At 46.3% G+C, this 15,815-nt stretch overlaps 1 protein-coding gene across 5 annotated transcripts in view; it reads left to right on the top strand.

Annotated features, from left to right (window-relative positions):
• The window catches only part of CARMIL1 (capping protein regulator and myosin 1 linker 1), a 313,422-nt gene that overhangs the window by 133,929 nt on the left and 163,678 nt on the right, over nucleotides 1–15,815 (top strand). For all 5 annotated transcript variants that reach the window (XM_030314690.1, XM_032593106.1, XM_032593105.1 and 2 more), the window contains 3 exons: nucleotides 6,135–6,232; nucleotides 6,570–6,640; nucleotides 6,878–6,951. In XM_030314690.1, the coding sequence (XP_030170550.1) occupies nucleotides 6,135–6,232; nucleotides 6,570–6,640; nucleotides 6,878–6,951 (243 nt within the window). The remainder of the gene's footprint in view (nucleotides 1–6,134; nucleotides 6,233–6,569; nucleotides 6,641–6,877; nucleotides 6,952–15,815) is intronic.

Genomic DNA, 15,815 nt, shown 5'->3' with positions numbered 1-15,815 from the left:
TGAAGCTGTGTCTGTAAAGATCTGAGTTTCTGGTTTTACCCAAATAAAAATTTTGAAAATTACATCCATGGTCAGAATCAAACATATAAAAACAATATATAAGTTATCTACAAATAATCAGCCCTCTTGTGTATAGTCAAGAAAATACAGGTAGGAAAAAAATGAAGAATTTCAATTAAAATTAATATTCACCCCAGTATCCTCTCTTCACCTCCCCTCTGTACATATATATTTACCTCTTCCCCTCTCCTTTTCTTGCAAAAAGATGTTTCCCTCCTCTCATTAAATAAGGAAAGTGTCGGGCACCTGGGTGGCTCAGTTGGTTAAGCGTCTGACTCTTGATTTCGGCTCAGGTCATGATCTCATGGTTCGTGAGTTTGAGCCCCGCATCGGGCTCTGCACTGTCAGCAGGTAGCCTACTTGGGAGTGTCTCTCCCTCTTTTTCTGCCCCTCTCTCAAAATGAATAAATAAACTTAAAGATAAGGAAAGGTTATTTCAAAATATGGAGAAAATTTAAAGATTCAAGAAGAAAATTTAAGTTAAATTTAAAAATCAGATTGCCATTAGCATTGTTTTGTGACCACTCTCACTCGGGCCTGGCCCCTGAGACCGTGACGGTGAGGGAAAGCTAGGGAAATATTTGCAGCCTAAGTGTCGTTTAATCTGTTTTCCCAGAGGTGTCCATAATGGCATTTCTCTTCAGGAAGCTGTTTTGTGTTATGGCCTTTGGCTTTTCTAATATTGAGAACCTTGGCTATTCTCCAAAACCATGCTAGTTTTTTGTTTTTTGTTTTTTTTGAAGCGTTAAATTAAGTCATCAGTACATGGAAGAATTCATCTAGAAAGTGTTCACTAAAGCACTTCCTCGGGTGGGCACACATGCATGAGTGAACCGTGTCCTGTTCTCCAAGAGTTTGTAGTCCAGAGGTGGTATAGGAAAATTCCGCCAATTGTTCTAGGAGAGAGAGAAAGCCCTCAGGTTTCAGAGAAAGAGAAGTCACATTTGACTTGGGATGCCAGGGAAATAGCGTAGGATGTGTATTTGCTCTCCTCCTTGTTTGGGGGAGGGGGTGGTTGTCGAGGGTGTGCTGACCGGACTTTTGTGGGGAGATGGCGGAGGCTGGAGGCCGAGGGGAGCAGGTGCCGCCGGGAGGATAGCCACTGCCTGGCGTAGCTGGAATTGGGAGCCTGCAGACGTCACTGTGAGGAGGGGGCCAGAGGACAAGCCTCCGGGATGGGCAGTAGGGAGCTATGGAAGGCTTTTGAATGTTAGGATAAGATGGGAGTTACGCACTCCTTTGGGCTGCTTTAGAAGCGTGTGTGGAGAGAGCCTTGAGGTAGGAATTGGAAGGTGTCAGCTTGGTGGGATGCTTCAGGGGGGTGAGACTCAGCAAGTTAATTCCCTTCTCGGTGCCTCGGTGTCCTCATCTGTAAAAGGGGAATAATGCTGTGAATGGAGATGAGGATTCAGTTAGCCCGTGTAAACTGCTTCCGTGTTGCTACAGGAGTTGTAGGTGTGGTACAGACTTCAGTGCAGTCAGGTACCCAGCAGCGTTGGAAAAAAGCCCGCCCCATCAGAAAGGAAATCGGCCATGTTTGTAGGGAATATCTTCGAAGTTTATGATTTTATTTTTTGAGAGGGAGAGAGAGTCTCAAGCAGGCTCTGCACCGTCAGGGCACGTCCCAACACAGGGCTCGAACCCATAAACCGCGAGATCACGCATGACCTGAGCCGAAGTCGAGAGCTGGTTGCTTAACCGACTTAGCCATCCGGGCGCCTTGAACAGTAACCTCCTGACAGGATTGTTTTTCCTGGGAATAACTTACGGACTACTTGACTATTCCGTCCTGTATGTGACACATGCAGGAAAGTTGGCTGAGTATCAGCATGTTAGGACAAAGCTTCTTTGCTACCGTAATAAAAAAGATACCGCAGGGGCACCTGGGTGGCTCAGTTGGTTAAGCGTCTGACTTCGGCTCAGGTCATGATCTCGCGGTCCGTGAGTTCGAGCCCTGCGTCAGGCTCTGTGCCGACAGCTCAGAGCCTGGATCGGCTCAGAGCCTGGAGCCTGTTTCGGATTCTGTGTCTCCCTCTCTCTCTGCCCCTCCCCTGTTCATGCTCTGTCTCTGTCTCAAAAATAAACATTACAAAAAAAATTAAAAAAAAAAAGATACCGCAGATCTGTTTATGAAGTCAAAGCCAATTAAAGTATGCAAAGGTGAGGTTCTTGTGAAGAAAAGTGGCAGAATAGGAGTTGATGTGCCAACAAAAGAAGGGTGCTGTGTAGCCCGTTCATTTTTCTAAAGCAGACGCAGTATTTGGTTGGGATGTGGTTTGGGTCAGGGAAACGTGCACGGTGCTGGTGACTACCGCCCTCGAGTGGGAGAGGCTTTGGAACTGAATTTTAAATAAATCAATTCGGTGGAGTGAAAGAGTTTACGGATTTTTTTCGTGTCGACAATCGAGGCATGAGATTCGCACAGAGAGCTGGCGTGCTGGTGACGTTTACTGTCCTTCTGAGGCTTGGGTAAAGTAAACGCCTGTGATGCACACGTACTTGGTCCAGCCCCACAGTCCCGCCTGCAAGCGAGAGGCAGGCTTTGTGCGTCTGCTAGGATTTTGGTTTACCTGTCGCGGCACTTATCCTGCCAGCAAATCCTTTCTGTCTGTCGGTCTGTCTGTCCAACACACCCCCTCTCCCTGTGTGTGTAGGTGTGAGCTGTGTCCTGTGGTGCACGCACATGGGCTCTCTGCTGCCGTTGAACTACAGGGAAAAACAATATGGGCCATTGGGGGGGTCCCCTCTCATTGTTTCTGTGCATTGAGTTAGAGCACGTAGACACTGGCCGTCTCCTGGAAGTTCACTCCTTAGAACTTTATCTCTTACGCAAGTCAATGCACCTGTTTCATGAGACGTCTTCGGTTCCTGAAATCGAAGTGCTTTGCAGTTCCTTGCAAAAGAAAGAGAAGTGTCGCAGAGCGGGGCTGCTTAGAAAACCTCAGACTGATCCCGTCAAAGAGTGGTTTTGAAGGTCAAGGGGCAGCCCCTGCACACAGACGTCTACCCTAGCTGCTGCTTCTCATTTTCCAGTTGACTTGCCCTTACCCCCTGAGCAGGAACGTCCAGTGTTGTTTTTGGAATAAAATTGAGGCTTTAGTTTCTGAATCTGCCATGAGAAGTCATCTGTTTCTCCCTCTAATCCTAGACTGCCACCTTCCTATTCTTGATCCTCCCAGCTTCCTGCCAAAGATTTTTTTGCCCTATTTTCTTCCTGCTTTTGACTAGCTTAACTTCGTCCTGTGTGTCATTGAAACAGCATGCCCCACAGTCCTGCTGAAGTGAAGCAAGAATTCTAGAAGACAGATGTGATCTCAGATGAAGTCAGACCTATGTCTAGTTTGATGTGTCCAAGGTTCACTTAACCGAGTCGTGTAAACGCTGGGGGCTGTTTCTGACAGGTCTGCTGTTGCTTTGCGTAATATCTGGTTTTGCTGTCTGGTCGCCAGAAAACAATGCCAGTAAGATGCCCGATGATGGTATGGAACCGAGATGAATCATTCTGTAAGATCTGGAAGGTTCTGTAATATCACGTCCGTTTGCGAATGTCTTGTTAAGCCCACAGTTACCCCCCAGTTCGGGAGTTTTAAGATGATGGGATTTAATCATAGGTGTTTTCAGGTGAGATTGAGAAAAATCATGCTGCACTCGCAGGCCTCGTGCATTTACACGAGAATTTGAAGGAATTAATGACGTTTGGCCTAGTTGGTTATACCTGATTATGCTTCAGTCGTAAAAACCGCAAGGATGTGTAGGAATGTTTTCAGGGCAAGCAGAACGTTCAGGGTGTTTAAATGCTTTCTTGTGTATCGCAGGGTTTCTCTAGGAGTAGACAGGGCAACTTGCCAGGAGGTAGCACATTTTCTCTGGAATCCATCCCGTGAGAAAATGGAGACAACTGTTTTCCTCCAATACTCTACGAGGTGATTGAGATCCGTCACGATGACTGAGAACATTATATGGGGCAGAAGTGCTTTTAAGTCATTAAAGATGAAAATATGTTCAGTATAACTTAGCATCTTTATTTACACCATTTCGCACCCGCGTCCTGCCTTGATCCCGGTGCTTCTGACCCAATACCCTTCCTCACAGCTTGTGACCTCCTCCCCTCCTCCCCACTTGACTCTCGAGGGCCACACCCGAACATCCTGGAACAGCGTGCGCTGGGGTCAAATCACAATTCACTCGTCTCGCCGTGACCACGGCCGTTCGGCCCTCTCTCCCTCGGAAGGACCAGCGCTCGGACTTTTTCAGGGCCTCTGGGCCGTAGATCCCTTGGATCTTCCCCTCCCTCTCCTGAGCGCCCAGCCCACAGTGTCCGTCACCACAGCAGTACCCTCAAGTCCATCTGGCCACCTGCTTGGAAAGCCAGCAGCCCCACAGCGTGCCCGCTGCCCCTTCCTGCACACGTCTGGGCTGTGGCGGGCGGGAGCCCGAGAAAGTCTCACGGCTGGTCCACCTGCTGCCTCCAGAAGCTCATGACCTTCACTCTCGCTGGGCTTTTCTATTTAATTTCTCAAGTTCTTTATCTGGGTCCAAAGTTTGCCCCCACCCCCGCCCTGCAGATTTTGTGGACGGTGCCCTTCTCACCAGCCGGTGCGCCCTGTTCAGGCTTTTCGTGGCTCCTCAGTGCCCTATGAATAAAATCCAAACCCCGTAATCGGACCTCAAAGGCTGTCCGCGACCTGGTTCCTGCGAGCTCCCCAGACTCTTCCGTTACCCCCTCCCCGTCACGCGGTGTTTGCTGGCCCGCTTTGAACCGTGTGCCATTTCTGGTGGTGAGCACGAGCCTTCTCACGGCCGTGAACTTGCTGTCCCTTCGTCTGGAGCGGTCTCCCCAGCTCCTGGTTCCCCATCTCCTCCTCCCACCCCCGCCCCGATGAAGTCTTTATTCCTCTTCAGGTTTTAGCATAGACGTGGTAGGGACTGGAGAGCACCGTCCACATTCCCCACGCTCCGCTGCCCTCCCCCCACCAGAGGAGAAGTTAAGTGCCCTTTTTCTGCACCCCCCGCCCCACTATACCCTCTACTTCTCCTTTTATACCTCCTGTTTGTCTGCTTCTCACGATAGGCTGTCCATTTGGAGGGCAGGGATGGTGTCAGTTTTGTTCATGGTTGTGTATCTAGTATCTTGACAGCTGGTCTTGCCATGCTGTAGACATTTAATAAAAATTCGGGGTCAGTTAATGGATTCATAAATTACCCATTAAATGATTACTACCTGAGGGGCGCCTGGGTGGCTCAGTCGGTTAAGCATTCGACTTCGGCTCAGGTCATGATCTCGCGGTTTGTGGGTTTGAGCCCCACATCGGGTTCTGTGCTGACAGCTCAGAGCCTGGAGCCTGCTTCGGATTCTGGGTCTCCCTCTCTCTCTGCCCCTCCCCCGCTCACGCTCAGTCTCTGTCTCTCAAAAGTGAATAAATGTTAAAACGATTAGTATGTGATAACTCTGAGAGCATCGGCTAATGTTTATTGAGACTTCACCAGGCAGCGCGGATTGTTTTGATAACTTCACAGGTGTTAATTTCTTTCTTTCTCGCGATTACCCCACGGGGTAGGTCCTCTTACTTCGCCAGATCTGTGAATAGTGAAACTTGGAAGTGGACGGCCGGGCGCTGAACCACAGTAAAAGGAACACTTCTTCCGACATGACATAGTCTTTCTTGACGGACGTTTGTAAGGGGTACTATGGAAGCACAGAGGAAGAGATGTGTGTTTTAAGTTTTTGAAAGTTCGTGATTCAAATTTAGCATACACATAAGCTAATAATTCATCAAGTAGAACACGCTGTCTTCGAATTATTCTAGTGCAATCTACTGCCACGAAACAACGAAATAACATAGAGACTGTCCACATCCCTGGATAACTCCTTGGGCGTATAAAAGGGGGCTAAAGAAAGGAGATTAAGTTTCTGAGGTTTCCAGCTTCTTGATGCTCAGAAAGCGGAATTTACGTTTACCTAAATCAAAGTGGCAGCCATCTTTGGTCTAAAAAAAGGCGTACCACAAAATAGATTTCTACGCACGGTGCCAACCACTCGATTTTTGAAATTTATTGTTATTTTGATCTTGCAGGAGAATCATGAAAAAAGTCTCCATGGAGCCCTCTGAGCGACTGGCCAGTCTCCAGGCTCTGTGGGACAGCCAGACCGTGGCCGAGCAGGGGCCCTGCGGTGAGCATGCATTTTAAAACCAAATTATAAATGGCCGCGTGGATGTCCCCGTGCCAGGAAGTTACGTCTATTCCTAGTATGCTTCTGTAAAGGTACAATTAGTTTTAAGGTGTAATTACCACTGCACAGACTTTAGACTGGTGGATAAAAGTCCTGTGTTTAAGCTGTGTTGTGTCCTGCTGTGTACTTACTATAGAACAAGGGGGAGAATCTTTGCCGTTTTCCCAAACAGAAAGAAATAATCAGCATTGTCAACATCGGCCATATTTAAACTTTTAAACTTTAACTTAAAAATCATTTAGCCAAAAACCTGTCACGTTTCTGTTGTGTGTTTCAGGTGGATTTTCTCAGATGTACGCCTGTGTGTGTGACTGGCTTGGATTTTCATACAGAGAAGAAGTACAGTGGGTAAGTTGTGTCTGCGTGCAGGCTTGTGTGTGCCCCCCGCCGCCTGGAGAATATTCCAGTATTTGACTGGCTGGTTTCTTTTTTTCTTCCTTTCCCCCTACCATTCATGTTTTCGGCTTAAAATCTTCCTTCCTCAGATTATGTGAAAATCTGTATCATTGTCTAATTCTCTCTCTGCATCCCTCTTTCCTGATCATCTGTGCGGACTATTTACATGATTTAATTATATTTAAACAGGATGTGGATACAATTTATCTGACACAGGACACCAGGGAATTGAATTTGCAAGACTTCAGCCATCTTGACCACAGGTAAGCCACTGCTTTCTTTCCTTCCGTTTGCAACTGATTTTGCTTCCGGAACCATACTTCTCGGCTGGTGCTTATAGACACAGGCGATCTCCAGAAAATCCCGTTACAAGGGGAATCGGGAGAATCTAAGACTCTCTGAATTTTGCCTTTCGAGTAATAGTCTCAGATGTGTTCATTTGGGATGGACGTGCCTGTGTGTACTTGAAATCCAGAGTTCATAGTTAGGAACTGTGGAAATAATATAATTCTGAAGTTCTTATACCGGCTTACAAAAGTCTATTTAATCATCTGCCCTGTGCATATAATACTAGTGTAATATAGTATTATTTTGCCTAATTGCCTTAGAACATTTTTTCTAGGAGGCAATTTTATGCTGTAATCCTAAGAAATGACGTTTGGTTTACAATTTCTTTATGAGTTGGGGATTCGCTGCTAGGGTATAGATGCGCACATGTTGGTGGGAACGGGTTTGCCGTTATCTGCCTTGCGATAACGATATCACGGCTGTGAATCCTGTTACACGTTGAGAAACCTGCGGGTTTTAAGATCTTGACGTTCGTATGTTTAGGGCCGAGGCTAGCGGGGTCAGGCCCCAGGGAAGAAGCTTCGTTCAGGGTTAGGCAGCGTTGGGCGGTGCCCCTGCGTCTTTGCTGGGTATCCCAGCCTCCTCCCTGGAAACGCTGCTTATTTTAAGCAGCAGACGCTAGTCCCACCGCCGTGAACCTCAGCCCAGTCAGTCCGTCCTCTCTGTTTGGCATCGAGAGAGAGAATCCTGGCATCCGGCCCTACCTTTCGCGCTACGCGCACAGCTGGAATGCGGCGTCGTGGCCTGAAAAATGCCATTTCAAATTATTTTCCCACCTACCTGGCGGGAAAATCCAGAGCTGTACAGGGGTCCCCGAAGAGTCCTAGCCAACGGAACGGAGCGGAGAACACAGACGGGAGCCCTCTCTGCGGCGCTGGGGGCTGCAGAGGGCGGCGAGGCCTGGTCTGTGCTTGTGGCCAAAGCCAAGCGCCCGAAGCCCCTGGTTCTCAAGCGTGGATTTGCTTCCTGCTTGTGGAGCCAGGGTGGTTTTCTCCCGCCTGGAGCTGTTCCTCCTCTTCCTGCACACGAGGGGACGTCGTACTCCCGCTCCGGCTTCCCTGGGTGTCCTGCGTAGCTCGTGAAAAAGTGAACTGAGAAACAAGGAAGAATCTTAGTCTGCAGGTTTTTCTCCAATAAACGCAGGAAATTGTACGTAGAGTAAGAGGATTGGGTCGCCCTGCAGCCTTAGGGCTCAATGTGTGCGGCCCCCGGAACCTTTACAGGTCTTGACAATGATTGAGCTTTTGGGTTACGTGGGTTATATCTTTTGGGACTCACCGTATTAGAAGCTGAAACTAAAATTAAACACTAATGCCTTTAAACATGTTAATAAACCCATTACATGCTAACGTAGGTACCGTTTTCGTGAACAATAACCATTTTCCGAGACAAACCTAAGTCCTCCGGAAGAGTGGCTTCCCTTCACCCGTGTGCTGATCTCTGTAACTTCTGACTTCATAGAAGGCAGCTGGATTCCCGTGTCCGCTTCCGTTCACGCTCTCGTGATGTGTGGCATTGACTGAAGTACATTTAGAACATCCAGGCTTAAGCAGATGCATACTTAGAAAAGGGAGCGTTGTTAATAGCCTTGTCACATGACTGTGGATACTCCTCTTTCATACTTCACCATGACTAGTAAAGCGATGGTTTCCCAAAGTTCAGTTGCTGTGTGGAGTCGGAAACCGTATCCACGAACTTTTTTTATTTTACTTTAAATCCCACTGGGGCCCTTGGGTGACTCAGTCGGTTGAGCGCCTGGCTCTTGATTTCGGCTCAGGTCACAATCTCACGGTTTGTGAGGTTGAGCCCCACGTCGAGACTCTTCTCTCCCCCTCTCTCCCTGCCCCTCCCCCGCTTGAGTGTGTGCACGCGCGCTCTCTCTCTCTCTCTCTCAAAAATAAATAAACTTAAAAAGCAAATCCATTTGGTCCATCTTGTGCTTTGAACTAATCTTACCCCCAGATGGTTTTGTAGCAAGCATTCTGCATCGTTCATTTAGAAAATACTGGTTCACTGGGTTATGCATAGTGTGCAGATATTTTGCTGTTGTATGATAGGGAGAAAAGAGGACATTTGTTAACACCGCTGATCCTCTCAAAAAAGTCTTTTTAAGCGTGGCAAAACTGCCAGTCTCCTAGTGGCCGATAAAAGTTTCTCCAGATTCAAGTGTGTTTTTTTTTTGTTTGTTTTTTTAAAGTTATAACTTTACTGTTGGAAAAAAGTTCCTCGAAGTGATGGGCTAACTTTTTACGCTGTAGAGAAAACATCTGCTAAATCCCAAGTCTGAATTGACTGTACTTTGTCATCTTTTTCATGGTGTTCCATGAGAGAGCGAGTTCTGCTTAGAACTCTATCACAAAGATACTTCGCATTGAGAAGATGAGCCCTTTGTATAAAGAGGAGGCATTTTGTGCCTGTTTCTGTTTTGTCGCACAGGCAGGTACTCAAGTGCTGAGATTTAATAAAAGAAGTACTTTCTACTTCATCAAGGGCATTCCTCTTTTCCTTCCTTCCTTCCTTCCTTCCTTCCTTCCTTCCTTCCTTCCTTCCTTCCTTCCTTTCTTTCTTTCTTTCTTTCTTTCTCAAAGAAAGACAGCGTGAGGGAGGGAGGGGCAGAGAGAGAGAGGGAGAGAGAATCCCAAGCAGGCTCCACACTGTTCGTGCAGAGCCCAGTGTGGGACTTGAACTCACCAACCTTGAGATCATGACCTGAGCTGAAAGCAAGAATCGGAGGCTTAACTGACTGAGCCACCCAGGCGCCCCAGCTTTTTCTTTTTTTAAGTTTATTCATTTATTTTTAGAGAGCTAGAGAGCATGTGCAGGGGAGGGGCAGAAAGGGAGAGAGAATCCAGGCAGGCTCTGTGCCATCAGGGGCTCGAACTCACGAACCCGTGAGATGGTGACCTGAGCCCAGATCAAGAGTCGGGTGGCTGACTGCACCACCCGGGCGCCCCAAGGGCGTTCTTAAATGACATGGGCATTTGCTGGAAGAAACCGCACGTGTGGCGGTAACGAACACAGTGACCGGCGTCCAGGCCTGGCATGGCCGTGTTGATTCCTGCTAAGGCGACGGTGGTTTTCCCTGCTGTCATTTTTCTGCCATCCATGCAGACGTCTACACGGAGTAAAGGACAGTTTGTTTTAGTGTTATTATGAGAGTAGTTTTGAACTTGTGAGGCCCTTGAGGGAGTCCCGGGGTTCCACAGGGGTCCATGGACCATACTTGGAGTGAAGACACCGTGTATGGCGGCTTGAGGTGTTTCTCCGGCTTCCTTCGTCACACCTTCAACAGTTTTTACACCGTTAATAGGCTATGCGTAATGTCAGTGCTGTTTTCCAGCGTATCCGCTGTGCTCAATTTGATGATTAATCTGGCCACAGAGGGAAACCATATCTAGGGAAGCTACTAAATACAGTTACTTCACACACATAGAAATATATGGAATGCTGTCCACCGTTGAGGAACCTTGTCGAAACTTAGAATTTCCCTACAAACAGATTTTTTCCTAATTCCTTAGCTGGAGAATTTTCATTTTGTCAGTAAACACTGCATTCATGATCGTTTACTTTTCCTACTTGGTAAAGGGCTAGAAGCACTTTTGTCATTACTGAGATCAGAAGGCGGAAAGCTTTTCCTGTCAAGGGCCAGATAGTAAATATTTTAGGCTTTATGGGGCAGGCAGCCACCGTGGCAGCTCGAAAGCAACTCTAGACAACGTGCGATTGAGCGAGTGTGACTGTGTTCCAATAAAACTTTATTTACAAACATACACTCTGCGGGCTGTATCTCCCCAAAGAAAAATGCAAGATGAGCTACAAAAAAAATTTAGAGCTTCTATTTATGCTTATTGCTGAATCATTTTAAAATTTCTATCTTTGTTTTATAATATGCAACATATTACTATTGCTGTATTTTGCATGTAGTAACTACTAAAAAATTAGTTCTCAATTTTTTTTCTTTTTTTTCACTTTTTTTTATTACAGTGGGCTTAATAACAGCAGGGGTCATTGCTATAGACGTCCCCTTTCCTACTAATGCCTAAATACTTGGACTTTTTCCAGAACTCTTTTGCCCTAATCTTCAGTATATCCCCTCGTTGTTGAGGATTTAATATCCCCCCATGATTCTTACTATTATGATTAGCGCCAGCTTCTATATAAAGAGGCTACTTACGGTCAGTGCTTTTAGACAGCCTGTATTAATAATATTTTGCCAATCAAATTACAACGGAGTACATTGGATGGACATCTCTGTATGTTAGAATCTTGAGCACGCTTCTCCGTAAAGGGACAGTCTGTACTTAAGCGGCATAGTAGTTTGGAAGGATCCAGAGTGGCCCAGTTTGGGGGGATAGGGGTCATTGTCTGAATTTGAGAGGTTTTACAAAAATGTTACTTTCTCGTTTGGGTGTGAATTGTGGAGAAAATAAGGGAGGAATGAGACGCATTAGAGGATCAAGAGGAGAGGTCGATGGGCCCCTGTTGAGCTGGAGTTTGTTAGCAAACGGGGCAGTAATACTCATACGCGTTGGTGAATTTTCCCATGGTGGCAGTTGGCTCCCAGAAGCTGTGTTGGAACATAATTCCCAACTGGCCACCATTCAAAGCTTTATTTTTTCATTCCATTCTTCCTTGTCTGTAGTCCCCATACTTAGACACTACCTTTCTCAAGAGCCTCTAGGGTCTCTAAACTCATTAGTGGTCCTGGGATGGAAGTTCTGTGAGGGCCGGGTTGTGTCTGTCTTGTTCAGGCTGTACGACGTGATGCTCTAGGGTCAAACCAGTGCCGCAGAATAAAGGATGTTCAAGGGCAACTGAGCTGCTCTAGGGAAACAGACCAGCATCCTGGGAGGGTGAGGGGATTCTTTTTTAAAGGCTTCCTGGACAACTCAAATACTCTCCCCCATAGGCAGGTTGGCGGTCGTTAGACTATTCACGTTCTTAACCCGATTTTGCTCTTTCTTACCTACTCCAATCCATGGCTGAATCCTCTCCGGATTCCTATCAATTCTGTGTGTTTCTTTCAGTTCACTCACCCAAGGCCGGCATCTTTTGCATCTAGGGGTTTGTGACTACCGTTTTTTTTCAGCTTATCCAAATCGGGAGGTTTGGGTCATGCGTGGGGCATTGGTGTTAATGTTGCAGGTCTGATAACAGGGAGACTACACGTGGTTTGGGCGGCTTTTCTCACGTGGAGCACAGGCACGGAGGAAACAGTCTGCATGCGTGTGCTCCCCATCGATAATTCTCATTGAAGAGAATATACCGGGGAGATAGATTGAGAGGATGCAGGTCTAGGGACTGGGCAGTGCCCCTGTCATCATTCTCATCAGACACACCCTCCTAATGTCCTCTCCCCTCTCATTTGCCCGGGATCTGCTCTCCTGCAGAGACATACCCATTGTTAGGACACCGTGACCCTTATAGCACACGGCCTCAGGAACTGAGAAATGGGGAAACGTGGATGTCGTCCTGAGGCCGCTTATGAAGCCTCCAGTGTGCTCTTTTGTCTTCCCTGGGGACCTGCCTCCACGCGTGTGCGTCTTCAGCCACCTCCCTTAAGTCTTGAGGGTCTGTCCCGGAGCTTCAAGGTAGATCGCAAGCAACTTGAATGCTGTCACGGAAAACTGACTAGCTAAAAGGCTGTTATCAGAACTGAATGAGGGGTAAGCATTCGCGTCTGGGGATGACCGTGTGCATGCTAGAGCCATCCAGTTCCTCCCTGGAGAAGAGCAGTTAGGAAGCATTGTACTTGGGGAAATGCCCACCCACTTGTTCTCTATAGCTTCCAAAATTTTATTTAAGTATTTTCTCGAAGCGTGCGCTGCTTTAGATACCGATGGGCCAAAAAGAGGCGTAGCTGGAAAAGGCTTTGCTGCACATTTCTCACGGGACCTCTCCAAGGTCTGTGAGCCGACATGTTAAAAAGTGTAATTACACTGTAATTTGCAGGGGCGGGAATGATGGGGTGGAGGGGGAGTGGTGCCGAGGCGAAGAGAATATACCGCTTTGGATACATCGATTTTTTTTTTTTCTTGCTCCCGGTAGATTTGCAAGACGAGCTAATCTCGTCAATCCTCTAAAGGCTCGATGACATGCATCATTGAGTTTAAACCTGGCTCATGAGAGCCCAGCTGGCAGCTCATTCCCTTCAGACTCGTGTGTTTGTGTTTTCATATTTCTTACTCATCAGAGTGACAATCTTGAGCCTGATGCTTCCAGAAGAGTTTTGCGTGTGGGTTAATGTTTGTCAAGGTTGTCCCGAGGGCATTGGTGTAATTCTTTCCTAATCTAGGCTGTCTCTCTTTATTCTCGCTCTCATTTCAAAAGGAAGAAATGCTGTTCGGAGTGTGAAATCAGGTATGAAGAACAGCGCTGGCTTCTGTTTTCCTTTTCAAAATGTCTGTGGACAATTCCGTACGCGTGGTTTCCGGTCTGGGTCAGACGGGCTCTGTGACTAAGGCAAGTGACTTAGACCCTGAATCACTTGCCAACTTGTTTGTTTTTGCATTTTAACTTTTTGAAATAGCCCCCTCCCCCACTATTAGTTTATTTTTAACATCCAAAACAACAAGAGTGCTGTAGTTATTTGAGGAGTTGCTTCAGGAAACATGTGATTGTTGGCTTTCCAAATAAGTGGCTGGTTGAATGTGACGGGAAGGGTTTGGAGTCTTGGATCTAAAATCCTACGGGTGTACCGCCCTGGGTTCACCGTAGAGTAGTTTGAAGATTCTTGACGACTTTAAAAAGACACCTTTTAAAATGAACAACCATATAAAGTGGCCAGTTTACACACAAAATCCCTACATTACAGAAAATTTTGCATTTCCAGAGGCTAGTTCATGATCTTTTCTTTTTTCTTTTTTCTCTTTTCTCTTTTCTCTTTTCTTTTCTTTTCATTCCTTTTCTTTAAATTTTAGTTAGTTAACATGCAGTGCAATATTGGTTTCAGGGGTAGGCCTCATTGATCATGACTTACAGTAAATACCCAGTGCTCATCCCAACAAGTGCCCTCCTTAATACCCATCACCATCTAGCCCATCCCCTATCCGCCTCCTTTTATATTTGAGTGGTTCCATATTGGGGGCATATATATTTACAATTGTTAGATATTCTTGATCGACAGACTTCTTTTTTTTTTTTTTTAAATTTTTTTTTCAACATTTATTTATTTTTGGGACAGAGAGAGACAGAGCATGAACGGGGGAGGGGCAGAGAGAGAGGGAGACACAGAATCGGAAACAGGCTCCAGGCTCCGAGCCATCAGCCCAGAGCCTGACGCGGGGCTCGAACTCCCGGACCCCGAGATCGTGACCTGGCTGAAGTCAGACGCTTAACCGACTGCGCCACCCAGGCTCCCCCAGACTTCTTAATTCTGATATAATGCCCTTCTTCATCTCGTTACAGTCTTTGTTTTAATGTTTATTTGACAGAGAGTGCGCGCGAGTGAGTGTGGGGGGGAGGGGCAGAGAGAGAGGGGGACAGAGGATCCGAAGTGGGCTCTGTGCTTACGGCAGCGTGCCCAGTGTCGACCTTGAACTCATGAACTGTGAGATCATGACCTGAGCTGAAGGTGGACACTTAACTGACTGAGCCACCCAGGTGCCTCGATAGCGTTTGTTTCAAAGTCTAGTTTGTCTGATACAATTTGGCTACTCTGGCTTTCTTTTGGTGACCATTAGCATGATAGACAGTTCTCCATCCTCTCACTTTCCATTTGCAGGTGTCTTTAGATCTAAAATGAATCTCCTGTAGGCAGCATATAGATGGATCTTGTGTTTTTATCCATTTTGATACCCTGTGTCTTTTGATTGGAGCATTCAGTCCATTTATATTCAGAGTGATTATTGTAAAAGATATGAATTCAGTGCCATTGTTTTGCCTTAGAGTTGGTGTTTCTGGTGATACTCTCTGGTCCTTTCTAGTCTTTGTTGCTTTTGGTCTTTTTTTTTTTTTTTTTTTTTCTTTGCACTCAAAGAGTCTTCCTTAAAATTTCATGTAGGGCTGGTTTAGTGGTCACAAACTCCTTCAGTTTTTTCTTTGCCTGGGAAACTAACTCTCCTTCTGTTTTGAATGACAATCTAGCTGGATAGAGTATTCTTGGCTGCATGTTTTTCCGATTCAGCACATTGAATATATCCTGCCATCCCTTTCTGGCCTGCCAAGTGTCTGTGTGTGGACAGATCTGCTGTGAACCTGATCTGTCTTCCCTTGTAGGTTAGGGACTTCTTTTCCCCCTGGCCACTTTCAGAATTCTTCCCTTTTCTGTGTGTTTCGTGAATTTGACTATGATATGTCTTGGCGATGGCTGGCTTTTGGTGAATTTAATGGGAGTTCTCTGTGCTTCTTGGATTTTGATGTCTGTGTCCTTCCTAGATAAGGGGAGTTTTCAGCTATAATTTGCTCACATAAACCTTCTGCCCCCTTCTCTCTCTCTTCATCTTCTGGAACCCCTATGATACGAATGTTATTATGTTTTAATAAATCACCGAGTTCCCTACGTTTGCCTTTGTGATCTGTTACCTTTGTTTCCTTCTTCTTTTCAGCTTCATTATTTTCCATAATTTCATCTTCTAGATATCATTGATTCCCTCTTCTGCCTCATCCACCCTTGTTTTTATGGCCTCCATTTGGGTTTGAAACTTGGTTATAGCATTTTTAATTTTGGCCTGACTAGATTTTAGTTCTTTTATCTCTGCAGAAAGGGATTCTCTGGTGTCTTCTATGCTTTTTTCAAGCCCAGCTAGTATCCTTATAATCCTTGTTTTAAAATCTAGTT

The sequence above is a fragment of the Lynx canadensis genome, chromosome B2, assembly GCF_007474595.2.
Source record: "Lynx canadensis isolate LIC74 chromosome B2, mLynCan4.pri.v2, whole genome shotgun sequence".
Taxonomy (NCBI): Eukaryota; Metazoa; Chordata; class Mammalia; order Carnivora; family Felidae; genus Lynx; species Lynx canadensis.
Note: the sequence above shows the minus strand (reverse complement) of the source record. Positions and strands in the feature narration are given on the sequence as shown.